Genomic DNA, 11,664 nt, shown 5'->3' with positions numbered 1-11,664 from the left:
TTGCAAACAGGAGTATGTGTCATGATCTAATACACATACAATTTTATAAACTTAAATTTCTCTTAACATTTTAACTACCCACACGACCAGTCGGTAATGCTCATCAAGAAAGCATATACAGTTATCAATTTTAAGGACCAGGTCGACCATTTGGTTGACCACGTTTTCAAATGGATAATTTAGCATGTACAACATGGACATGAATTATTGTAGAACTCAAATAAAAATGTGGTGTTGCAGCCAACAAGTATGAGATGAAGACAGAAACTGTCAACACTTTCGAGTCTCTGCATTATGCATTGAAGGAGAAAGAGCTACGAAAAATACTGTGAATCCACTGTCCCCAAAACTTTGAAATAGACTTTGAAATGTAACTTTTCTTGTTTCTTTTCATTTCTTTTGTTTCCATAAACTGACATTACAACATTTGGAAGAGGTAAAAAATTAGATATAAAATGCAACTCTTTTGCACTGGTTGGTAAAGGGTTAACACTGACAACAGCAAATTAATTGTAAAGAAAATCAAAACTTTAGATTCCTTAGTGCACTAGCAATGAAAGCAAAACCACAAGTGAATAGTGTACACAGCAGAGTGGTTTAACATTCCCCAGTGAGAACCTGTTAATGTCCAAATCACAATCCATCCATCCATGCAAGTCCACTGTGAGGAGATGCTGCCAGTGGGAGCATCCTATTTTGGAGAAAGAGTGTCCGGTGGGTTGCGAGTGGGCCGGGGCCAGCGCTGGTTGAACTTGACGAAGAAGTGTGGGTCTGTGAAAGGGCCCCCGTAGATGATGGCCTGTATCAGGTAGATGAGGGCCACCACCAGGAAGCAAATGAGGAAGAATGGGATAAAGGGCCTTAGATGATGCCATGCCACACTGAAGCTGTAGCACAAGCTGTCGACGCCACCCTGCTTTGTCCTGTGTGATGGGTACCGAAAAGAATCCGGGGCCGGCGTACGATCAAGCGTCTTGTCATCTGAGATGGAAGGAGGTGGAGTTGAACAATCAGGGGAAGCCATTGTGTTGAAGACTCAACTTTTCAACCAGAAACCGAGGATCATCTGGCAAAAGAAAATACACGTAATCCCAACAGTGCTTGTCCTCCAAGTCGTGTCTTCTGATCACATGTGGTTGATGTCACTGCATTTGAGCTTTGGAGCGAGATGGTGATAATGTGAGACCAACCACAGGAGAACTCTAAATAGACATGACGCGGAGGGGCAAGGGGTGTATGAGCTCAAATTTTGGGAAGGGAATGTTTTTACCCCAGCATAGGCTATAAACATCATACAAACATACTGTAAACACACACACACAAGGCACGCAAGATGGCTTCTTTGCAATCTGCTGACGACGTGGCAGCTGGCATACTACAGCGCAATAGAAGGCATGGACACAAAGTTCTATAAATAATGAATGAAAACACAATAAAGCCATAAGATATTTATAGCAGTAGGCTACTGACCTTGAAATTTGATGATTCTAAAGCAATCATCCCCAACCACACCAGTGTGGCACAAGAGATCATCAAATTATCCAATTTCACTTCACTGGTCTAAAAGTTACTATTTACGACAAATAATGTGTCTCTGCCAATCAATCTACGCCACTGACATACTGTGTAGTTTCAGGTAGAACAATTAATTGTTCTTCCATCAGATGGCAGAAAGTAAAATTAAGCTGCAACAGTTTTGCGCTCAACGAAACAGATTTTGCATTAAGGGTAACAGAGTAATTCGAAATGAAATCATTATCATGTCATCATTTCTCATCCCTGTCAGAATGTGATTAGAAATTTTCTCTTGAGTTTTATCAGCAAGCGCTTCCCTAGGAAATTTATTACTTTAATACAGGTATTAATACATGACATAAAAATTTATTTTTTTTCATGATTTTTTTTAAAAATATGTTTAGTTATTTTACTTTGATTTGGGTTGACATTTTTGGAAATTAAATTATGTGATTTGTGTATGTTTTTATTGAATTGTAGTAGTGTGTCTTTAAATAAGGCAATAAATGATTAACGTCCGCGTAATCATGTAAAAAATAGCCTTCTCCACTATACGTACATTCACAGTTCGGGTCAAGTCAGAGTAATCACATCGAAATAGCTGTCGTGACTAGGCGCAACCTTTGCACAACCTTTTGCTAAGTATGGATAGTCAGAATGGGGAAACTGTTAAAGGGAGTGCGAGGAAGCGCTTGTCATAGTGTTTGGAAAGAGCTGTGCTGTGCATCTTCGCGCATTATGTAATCAGGCTCCTTGCATCACGCGAGGCAAGTCAGGCTACAGGTACTGTAGCTTTGCTGTCGTTTTTCTTTTTGGAAGAATGAAAAAAGAAAGAGTGCACACTGGTGATAGCATAAGCAAGGCTTTCAAATAAAATGATAAAATTGCTCAACTCAAATGTGTCGCAAATTGGCCGTTGTTTTAACAAAGTCTGTTATTATGACAGCATTAATTACAGAGTTCAAAGAAAGTTTTAATTAGCTGCTGCCCTAAGACAGCTGCGATAGGCTCCAGCATGGCACGAGGCTCCTGAGGATAAGCAGCTCGGATAAGCGGCTCGGATAATGGATGGATGGATATCTGACACGTGAGATATTGAGAGAAGAGTACTTTCAAGATGCCCATTCTAATGTATAAATGCCGCTTTACCTCTTTTTTTCTTTTCATCATGCGACAATGAGTCAGCCCTGCTTCTGGATTCAGATGAAAGCATTTTTTTGCCCTCCCCCAAGACCAATTTGTGCCTCGACCACTGCATAGTTGATGCATCGGGGTCAACTCTGATCATCCAAGATCAAAGTGCGGACTGCTGACCAAAAAGTAAATAAAAACTACTCTTTTCCAAAAAAAAAAAATCGGAATGTGACTTTTGGGAGAGTATTCTGCTTTTAACCAGAAAATCTTGAGGGATAATGTTCAGACATCAGTTCGCAATGGCAAAGTGAAACAAACTTGGGTTCTGCAGCAGGCCACGATGCAAAGAACGCCAGTGAGTCAACATCTAAATGGCTTTAAAAAAAAAACAAAAGAAGGTATTGTAGTGGCCTGGAGTCAAAGTCCAGACTTGAATCCGATTGACGTGCTGTGGCGTAACCTCAAACGGACTAAGTATTTGGCTGAACATTGGTACTTATGGAATAGTTCTGTGTCCTTAAAATTGATGTCAGCACAAATAATATCCTCGCAAACTGACTCAGTAGTAATTTTAGGCGTGTTTGTGACAGTAATATGCCTGCTTGTGAAGGAAAGATGGTGTGAACCTGATGACGTCGACGAAGGTACGAGGCGAGCCTAATGCTATTGTTACCTTATTTGCCGGGTGTCATTTCTCTTGTGAATTAAGCAAAACAAATGTATTGAGTAAAGGAGTGTCATTTGTTGTGATCATTTACGTGATTCCACTTTGGAATATGAAGTGTTTAGGTCGGACCTACTTGAACAAGAATCAATGCCTGCCTCGCTCCGGAGCCAAAGTTGCCATGCTGCCATGCAGTCCCGTCACAGTGAACTATGTATTTACAATTGCTTGATGATATTAAGCATTAAAATGAGGGGAACTAGGCAAAAAAAACTAAGAATTGGAGAATAAAATTCACTGCACAATATGTCTATCTGACATGAGTGTGAACTTGTTTCGATTTTGGGAATGCCAGTTGACAAAAACAAGAGCACATCCTATTGTTTTATTTTGTCTCTGCTCGCTGCAGACAGCCATCCCTCACAGCAAGCCAGCAGTAGGCCTTTAGTCTGAGAGTGAAAAGGGGAGATGGTGCAGTCGAGAAATATCATGATATATTTTATATTTAAGGCAGCAAGGAGAGAGGCATGAGTTGAATTTGCACTATATGTAGGTGTATGAGATATGAAGTTTAACTGAAAAAAAAAAAAAATCACATGACGTCGCACAGCCAGTTAGGATTGGCAATAGGGAGTTGCTCTTTATAAGTAAGAGTGTGAGGCAGTGACACGGTGATAAGATTTGGAGGGCCATCTGGGGATCTGTGCTAAGGAATTGCAAGGTCAGTATCACTTTGTCTTGGGGAGATGTGGCAATTTAACCCTTCGATTGTCTTCATAGTTTCATGCAGGCAATGCAGTTTTTGAGTCAGTTTTGATGTGAACCTAGAATATCTTCAAAATAATTGTCAACATATTATGGGCAATTAGACAGCTGGATGAGCTACAGCAGCCATGAGCAAACTACGGCCTGGGGGCCACATGCGGCCCGTTAAATGTTTTAATCCGGTCCGCCAAACTTGAAGCAAAAATGAAATGAATAAAGCTTGTTCATGTTTTATTTTCTAAATTTTCTGGTGTGTCAAACACAGATATTTTGTTCATTTTTATTTCAAATGAAATGTATTTTTTTTTTCTCCAATGAGGTGAGATACATCTGCTCCTGGTCCGGCCCCTCTGTCAAATTTTAGAACCCACTGTGGCCCACCAATGCAAAAGTTTGCCCACCCCTGAGCTACAGCATGCCCACAACCAATTTAAAAAAACTAGTACTAGCAGAGATGGAGACTTTACCCTATTTTGCCGGTCCGTCCTCTGTCCTCTGTCTGCGACCTGGCTAGTGGATTCAGCCCTCAGGCCCATGTTTCTTATTTTGCATCAACTCCTTCTCGCCAGGTGCATGTGCCAGAAGCTTGAACGATGTTGCTGTGTGGTAAGAGCTTCAAATTGCGCCAAGTCTTCACCTTCGTCACAGGCATGGTGGAGTGTCTATTCTTTGCAGGAATTATATTTGGGTGGGCCTCACTTGTGTTCCTCCTGAAGTCACGAGAGTTCTTTGCCTCCTTTTGTGTCAACACCACACACATTGATGGCTCACTGGTCCAAGGTCAGTTTACTCGACTTTAGGTCCTCTCATAATTTTCTTATGTGTATATTCGTTATCTTCCAAAGCGGAAATGGAATGCAACAAAGCATTGTTGTTGGAAGTTATCAGGCAAGTTGCTTTTGTTATTTTTTATTTTTTGGTGTACTTGAGGTCAGACATTTATATAGACGCAGGTTTGTCTTCGCCAAATGTGTTGACAGTCATTGAAATTTTATGTTTTACTCGGTTTTCATTTTTCTAAATGCATTCGGAAAATATTTTTTCTCTGTCAGATTGCAGAGGGCAGGATGAACAGTTCTCGCGGGTCTTCACCATTGCATCCTTTATGAATAATTTCATGACACTTCTAAACGGTGTCATCTTCGACCGTTTTGGCACTTTGGTGTCTCGGCTCTTTGGATTGTGAGTACTGAAATAAAGTCATCCAAAGAACACCACACGTTTGACTTACTTTTTAAGAGTAAAACATGAGGACTTTATCTGGATACGGTGCGTGCTGTTTGATCCAAATGTTTGACTTTGCATCATGATGTTGATGATGTTGTTTCGATCACTTTGATTGTGACTTTTGTTTTGTTGCCCAAGAACTCTTCACACTTCGGGTATCTTGATGTTGTCCTTTGCAACTCCAGGTAAATATCTACAGTACATCTTTATTTTCACTGTACTAGGTGTCACCAACCTTTTTGAAACTACGAGCTATTTCTTTGGTATTGAATCATGCGCAGGGATACCAATTTGAACGCGTCAAAATAAGAAATTGACTTTATGTTCCTCTTATTAATGAATTATTCATATTCGGAAAATTTAAAGCACGGATCGTGTTAATGATTCTTCATAATACTTGTCAACGGTAATCTAGCAAGGTAGGAAACAAATATCAGTATGCAATACTTTATTGCTAATGCTTCTTGCAATGATCGCCTCTTCAACATTCTTAAGAAAATCCCAAAGACCCATCACTGCTAAGCTATTTTTAGAACAAAGGCCCAATCAGCTCATGTTTTCCTTGGGTTGTTCAACACGTGGCTTCAGTATTCCATGGGGGCTCTTTCATCCAACTGTGGTGGCTCACTGTGACAGAGTCAGTGCTTTAAGTGGAAAAAAATAAAAAATAAAAAAAACAAGTGCCGCTAGTCAACTTATTCGACTGTTGCCACACAAAATAGGCGGTGGGTAACATTATATATTCAATTTAAATAATTAATAAATGTATAATACAGTATAAATAAATAAATAAAAAGTTAATTAATAAATTAAATATATGGTATTTCTAGTGTATTCACTTGAATATAGGTTTATAAAGGAAAACCAAATCAATGTATTCTCTTTTTATAAAATTTTACACTTTTTTACACACAGAATTTGACTGGGGCAGATGGCATTTGTGTTCAGTTTTTGGTTCAATGCAGGGGCGTGATTTAAGTTTGGCTTTAATTTCATAAAGTTGATGATGACTCAAATAAATATTGACTATATTATTTTTAAGCTTTCTTTTAAGAGTTTTTTGTCAGAGTTCAGAATGTTTTGGTTTCATGCGGACATTTTTGTTTTCTCTGCAACAGCTTATTGATTTCGTGAATGCAACACCCTATCATTTCTTCCACGTGTGGAAAACAACAACAACAACAACAACAATATATGCTTATCCTCACTGTAGAAGATTTTTCTGACTCCCAGAGTTTGTTTTTTTTTAGTCCAAATGGCAAAACGTTTCAAAACACTCGGTGGTGACGGCTGGCCTATATATTGTTGACATCTAAAAATGGAAATCTAGCATGTGAGGTATTCATCTTTGTCTCTCTCCATCAGATCTTTCCGTGCTGCTTTACCCAGCAATCTCGTTCATAGCTGTTGGTGGCATGATGCTGCTCCTCAGTAACATGCAGGTAGGTAGTCTGCTAGAAGGATTTTAGTTGTTTTGTGACTCCTTTGAGCACCAAGGCACTGATTAACTTGTGATGCACAAATTGCTGTTTTCTGGATTGTGTGCATTCACAGGCTGGCATATTTTTGGGCAACCCACTGCCCCAGACGGGAATACATTCCACAATTAATCACATGATTGAGCAGGAACGGCCTCTGGTGTGCACGAAGCAGATCCAGATTGCAATTTTATCGTTTTAATGGCAGAACACCACATGAATAGGACTCACTTGTATTTTGCACCGATTAGTCTGCATTTTTAGGGGTGTGGTTGAGGCTGACATGGGAGTCGAATTTGACTCCGCCACCCCACGCAAACACCCCCTCCCAGAGAAGTGAGTGTTTAAAACAAGTCATGCTCATTCCCACAGAGGATTAAGACCATCCTTTCTCAATCCTCAGGCCAAACTTCACTCAATGCCACTTCCACAGCCACCCATTCCTTTTTTCTTTTTTTTCACACAGAGTCAATCATGCTCTATTTTATACTTCCAACTTCTTTTTGTGGATGGCAGGCTTGACACTCATCCATTAAAGTTCTCCTCCTGAAGGTGGCAAATCTGTTCGGCGCTCATCGTTCCACCATCATCACAATCTATAACGGGGCCTTCGACTCTTCCTCGGGCGTCTTTGTGCTCGTTAAAGTACGTCTAAGTGGGGGACATGGCCGTTGGCATTTGTCCAATTAGTAATGATCTTCACTTTGTACCTAAAGTTGGCATATGAGTCCGGCATCCCTCTCAAGGCCAGTTTCCTGTTCTTGGCCGCCGGCTGCGTGCATCACTTACTCAGGACGATCTTCCTGTTTCCCAGAACCTCAATCCCGTATCCACTGCCTGACAACTACAAGTATGGGTACGAATCCTAAACACTCCTCATCATGCTGATCATAAAATATGTTGGTGGGAGAAAAAAGACAAACAGGTCCCGAGTGGAAATTTTAAAGTTATTGTAATATAGAAAATTGTCACCATGTATTTTTCCTGGGCCTCCAATTTTAATATTGTGTTGTGTATACCAAACATGATCTATATCACAAACAAATATTCCAATACAATATATACAGTTTATAACCTTTAAATCGCTTTGTTTAGTGTTGAATATATGCAAAAGGATCAGACGTCTGTGGACAGTTGGGTTTCTTTCCCCGTTCCCTCATGGGCCTGTAACACCATCTGGGCATCGATTAACTGCATCGGTTGCACCATCGATATTTACGCCTCTGTTAGGGTCTTCCACCGATTAAGTGAGAAATTAACCATTCAATGAAATCTTAAATTAGCCGTCTATTTCCAGAAATGTGTCCAAGAACAAGTCGTTCTGATTAATGTAAATGCAGATTGTTTCTGCTGCATGCACCACATGCACTAATCCACACACTAATCGACACATGTATATCATGGCTTGGAGTAAAAGTGCTCACTCAATTGGAGAAAATAGAATCCGACGTTCGGCCTGACATGTGGCCCCCAAGGCCGTCATAATAACAGGATCCATCATCGCCACTGGCCCAGCGGTTTGTCGAGTGGGATGAGCAGTAGATCAATTAGTAGCCAGATATTGTAAAGAGAGGAGATCTACTGGTCAAGCAGATTTATCAACCTTGCAACACTGTATTGAGAATGTGCTATAAGAAATGCAGATTCCTAATAAAGTCACTCTTACGCTAAGTAATAGTGTGTTGCAGGCCCATTGTTTTCTCTGACTGTCGTCTCTGACTTCAGGATATCCTGCAGAAGATTAACAAAGTCTAACAAAACTGTCCAGACTGACTTTCAGATGCCAGTAGATGAGAGGCTTCCTGAAGAGGAAGAGCCTGCAAAACCTGGTGTGTGCTATTATGAAGGATTAAAAAAAAAGGTTCTTTATATCTCAGGTGCATTCTCTTCCTCAGAGAAAACCTTCCGTGATTGTGTTCTGTCCAAATTCTTCTTCCTGGTCATTCTCTGGTTGTCTGTAATCCAACTAAGACATTATCTATTCATTGGCACCCTCAACCCAATGCTGGAGCGTCTGGCTGATGGCGATACATCAGTTGGTATGTACACAATTATTCAAGCAAACACACATACGCACACACGTGCGCACCCCCACACACGCACAACCACAAGCCAAGTTGAATTTGATATATATATATATATATATATATATATATATATATATATATATATATATATATGTGATTATATTAAGTGCCTTCACTGCTACACGAAATGTGACATGTTAAAAATTTTACAGTATGCCTCACCTTTGATTTTTGTGTGTTGGCAGTGAGCCAATACATCAATGCCTTTGCTTTCACTCAGATGTGCGGGTTGCTGGTTGCTCCCATTAATGGCTTCATTCTCGACCGACACAAGCGCAAACCTCCGGTGGCAGGTAATGAAACACGTAAAAATCATCACAATGGGAGCTTGTTGGCACTGGCACTGCCGTAGAGATATAGTTGACCTTCTGGAACTTTCTCCTGTAGCAAAAGACCTAATTTCCTTCCACCTTAGATACTCTGGCTGCAGTGAAGCCGTATCGAAAGATTTATACATGGAATTTGACACAGAATGCCATGAGAAATAAAATAAATCCTATATTATAAGACGTACACCACCAGAACTAAGACCTCTTGAAATAAAAAAGCTTAACTATACTTGTAAATAGTGTAGTCTTTTGAGTGGTTGAGTGAATGAGTGAAGGTTTTAGATCATAAATGCAGTATTGATGAATTAATTATTGAGTTAAATGGTATGCTTATTTTATGTATATATTTTTAACTTGAGTTATATCATATGTTGTACTGCAAATGTGGTTTTAGGTCATATGAATTCAATTTTGGATGATTGGTTATTGAAATGTATAATGTGGTCTTTTAAAATAATGTACATTTTACATTTTATACAGCACTGCAATGTTGAGGAAGACTGGAGACTGGAGTTCAGAATTAGCATTATCACCAAAGTGCATCAAATCAGCTGCAAACTTGTAACTTATGTTTGACTGCATTGCCCCTCTCAAACAAAGCCATAAATACCACAAATAAAAAAAACTCAGTGTCAGACTACATCCATCATTTTTTTAGTGTTTGATCAATCAGATGTGTTCTTCTCTGTTTGTGTATCTCCTTAGGAATGAGTGAACAAGAAGAAGACTTGAATTCCGCAGTTCTCTCCTTCGTCCTGACGTCACTGCTGTCGTTGGTGTTCTCAATTTGCGCTTCCATCCCCGTGCTGCCACTTCAGTATTTCACTTTCATCACTCTAACGGTTACTTACAGCTTCGTGTACGGCGGGATGGCTGCTTTTGTCGCAATGGCGTGAGTAAACTTGCAGAAAAATGTGTTCAGATATTCAGAAAGCTACAATAAACCTTTAGTTGCCAATTAAATGTCGTGAGGAAATGCTAAAGTATTTTATTAGGGAGGGCAAAGGGTGACTTTAAATTTCTGAGTGAAATACACTTGGGTTCTCGAACTGTAAATATTGCTCCAATTTTTTTTTTCCCGTGTATGTGCTGTTGTTTTTTGCTGCTCATATTCAGGCACTCACACGCAAACTTTCAGAGTCACACTACAGACGGGAGGGGAAAAAACCTATAAAAATGTCAAAAATGTCGAGAAGTGCAACGATTAATTAATTACTTGCCAAGTAATCAATTATCAGTGATTAATCCGTTAGAGACATTCTTTGATTTAAGGTACAAATCCTCAGAATTTCAGCCTCTCAACAGTAAATATTCCCTAATTTGTGTAATCCTATCAAAACAAGACATTTGCAAAAATCAGCTATCAGTATTTTTGTCGAAAGTCTGATCGACCAAACCTGTAACTATTCAATTTCAAATTATCCCCCGTTTTGGAATAAAAAAAAAATGTATGACTGATTCATCAATATATCGATAAAATAATCAAAGTATTGTAAATAAATCATTAGTTGCAGCAATTCATGTCCAATATATTGTATTTTTCTTCAATCTGATGTGTACATTTAATTGTATCGTTTCATTTCAGATCCAGAAGCATAAAAACACTCAAATCACTCAAAAAAATACTTACATACATTAGAACAAGTGACAAAAGAATAGTTCTACTGTAAGAGTGTTCACTCATCTCCGTTTATTCTGTGTTCTTTTTCTGTGTTTACGTGTGTAGTTTCCCGCCATGTCACTTTGGGAAGTTGTATGGCCTCATCTTCGCTCTCTCTGCAGTGTTCTCTTTATTGCAGTATGTCTGCTTTGCTGGGGTGGAAGAACTGCTAGATGGCGATCCTTTATATGTGAGTACATGCAAGGTGCAATGAAATCAAACTTATCACACCTTAAGGCGCGTTGCATTTGAATCGAAATGTTATGCAGCAATTTCTAGGTGAGAGTACTTTTTTTATATAAAATAATTTCTTCATTCATGGTGTCTGCAGATGAACATCGGGCTGACCGTCCTGATCCTGTTCTCCTTCAGTCATCCTCTGAATGTTTTTCTGCACTGTCGAACACTCGCATCCCAGAGAGCTAAAGCCAGCACGATCACTAATGTGCACAAAATCACAGTTGCTTAAAAAGCACCTGTACTGGCTCACGGAAATGGAAACCTATTTCATAGTTTGCTGTTATTTAACTAGGTTCTAATTTCTTTCTACTCCTTTTCGAACTGGTAGTTTATGGTGTTTTTCAATATGTACTGTACGTTTCCATGTCTTTGCTTTTTGTACTGTATGTTAAAAATAAAAGGTTCTTCTTCAGTTCGGTCATTATGTCTTTTTTGTTATCCTTCATTGATTTTACGAAAACAGCAGGCTATGTTTTTCTATGCGATCAGCTGACTCAGCGAGAAGTTCCCGCTTATTAAATTACAACGAATGTACAATACTTCTCCACGGTCAGCAGAGGGTATC

The 11,664-nt window shown here is 39.4% G+C and overlaps 1 protein-coding gene across 2 annotated transcripts; it reads left to right on the top strand.

Annotated features, from left to right (window-relative positions):
• The first annotated feature begins 3,138 nt into the window (after positions 1-3,138).
• On the top strand, positions 3,139-11,458 carry LOC148338099 (equilibrative nucleobase transporter 1-like). Of its 2 annotated transcripts, XM_088294818.1 has the most exons (13): positions 3,139-3,293; positions 4,648-4,858; positions 5,131-5,260; positions 5,444-5,490; positions 6,671-6,747; positions 7,336-7,428; positions 7,500-7,639; positions 8,509-8,612; positions 8,679-8,822; positions 9,056-9,163; positions 9,905-10,091; positions 10,926-11,049; positions 11,191-11,458. In XM_088294818.1, the coding sequence occupies exons 2-13, from the start codon at positions 4,672-4,674 to the stop codon at positions 11,326-11,328; spliced, it is 1,479 nt and encodes a 492-aa protein (XP_088150944.1). In that variant the 5' UTR covers positions 3,139-3,293; positions 4,648-4,671; the 3' UTR covers positions 11,329-11,458. The 2 variants fall into 2 exon arrangements, 1 of the variants encoding a protein (XP_088150944.1); XR_015842968.1 differs by lacking the exons at positions 3,139-3,293; positions 10,926-11,049; positions 11,191-11,458 and adding an exon at positions 3,301-4,034 and having other exon boundaries at positions 8,509-9,163; positions 9,905-9,986.
• The last annotated feature ends 206 nt before the right edge of the window (positions 11,459-11,664 follow it).

This window comes from Idiotropiscis lumnitzeri, chromosome 4 (assembly GCF_059441095.1).
Source record: "Idiotropiscis lumnitzeri isolate Australia: NSW breed Sydney's pygmy pipehorse chromosome 4, RoL_Ilum_1.0, whole genome shotgun sequence".
NCBI lineage: Eukaryota > Metazoa > Chordata > Actinopteri > Syngnathiformes > Syngnathidae > Idiotropiscis > Idiotropiscis lumnitzeri.
Note: the sequence above shows the minus strand (reverse complement) of the source record. Positions and strands in the feature narration are given on the sequence as shown.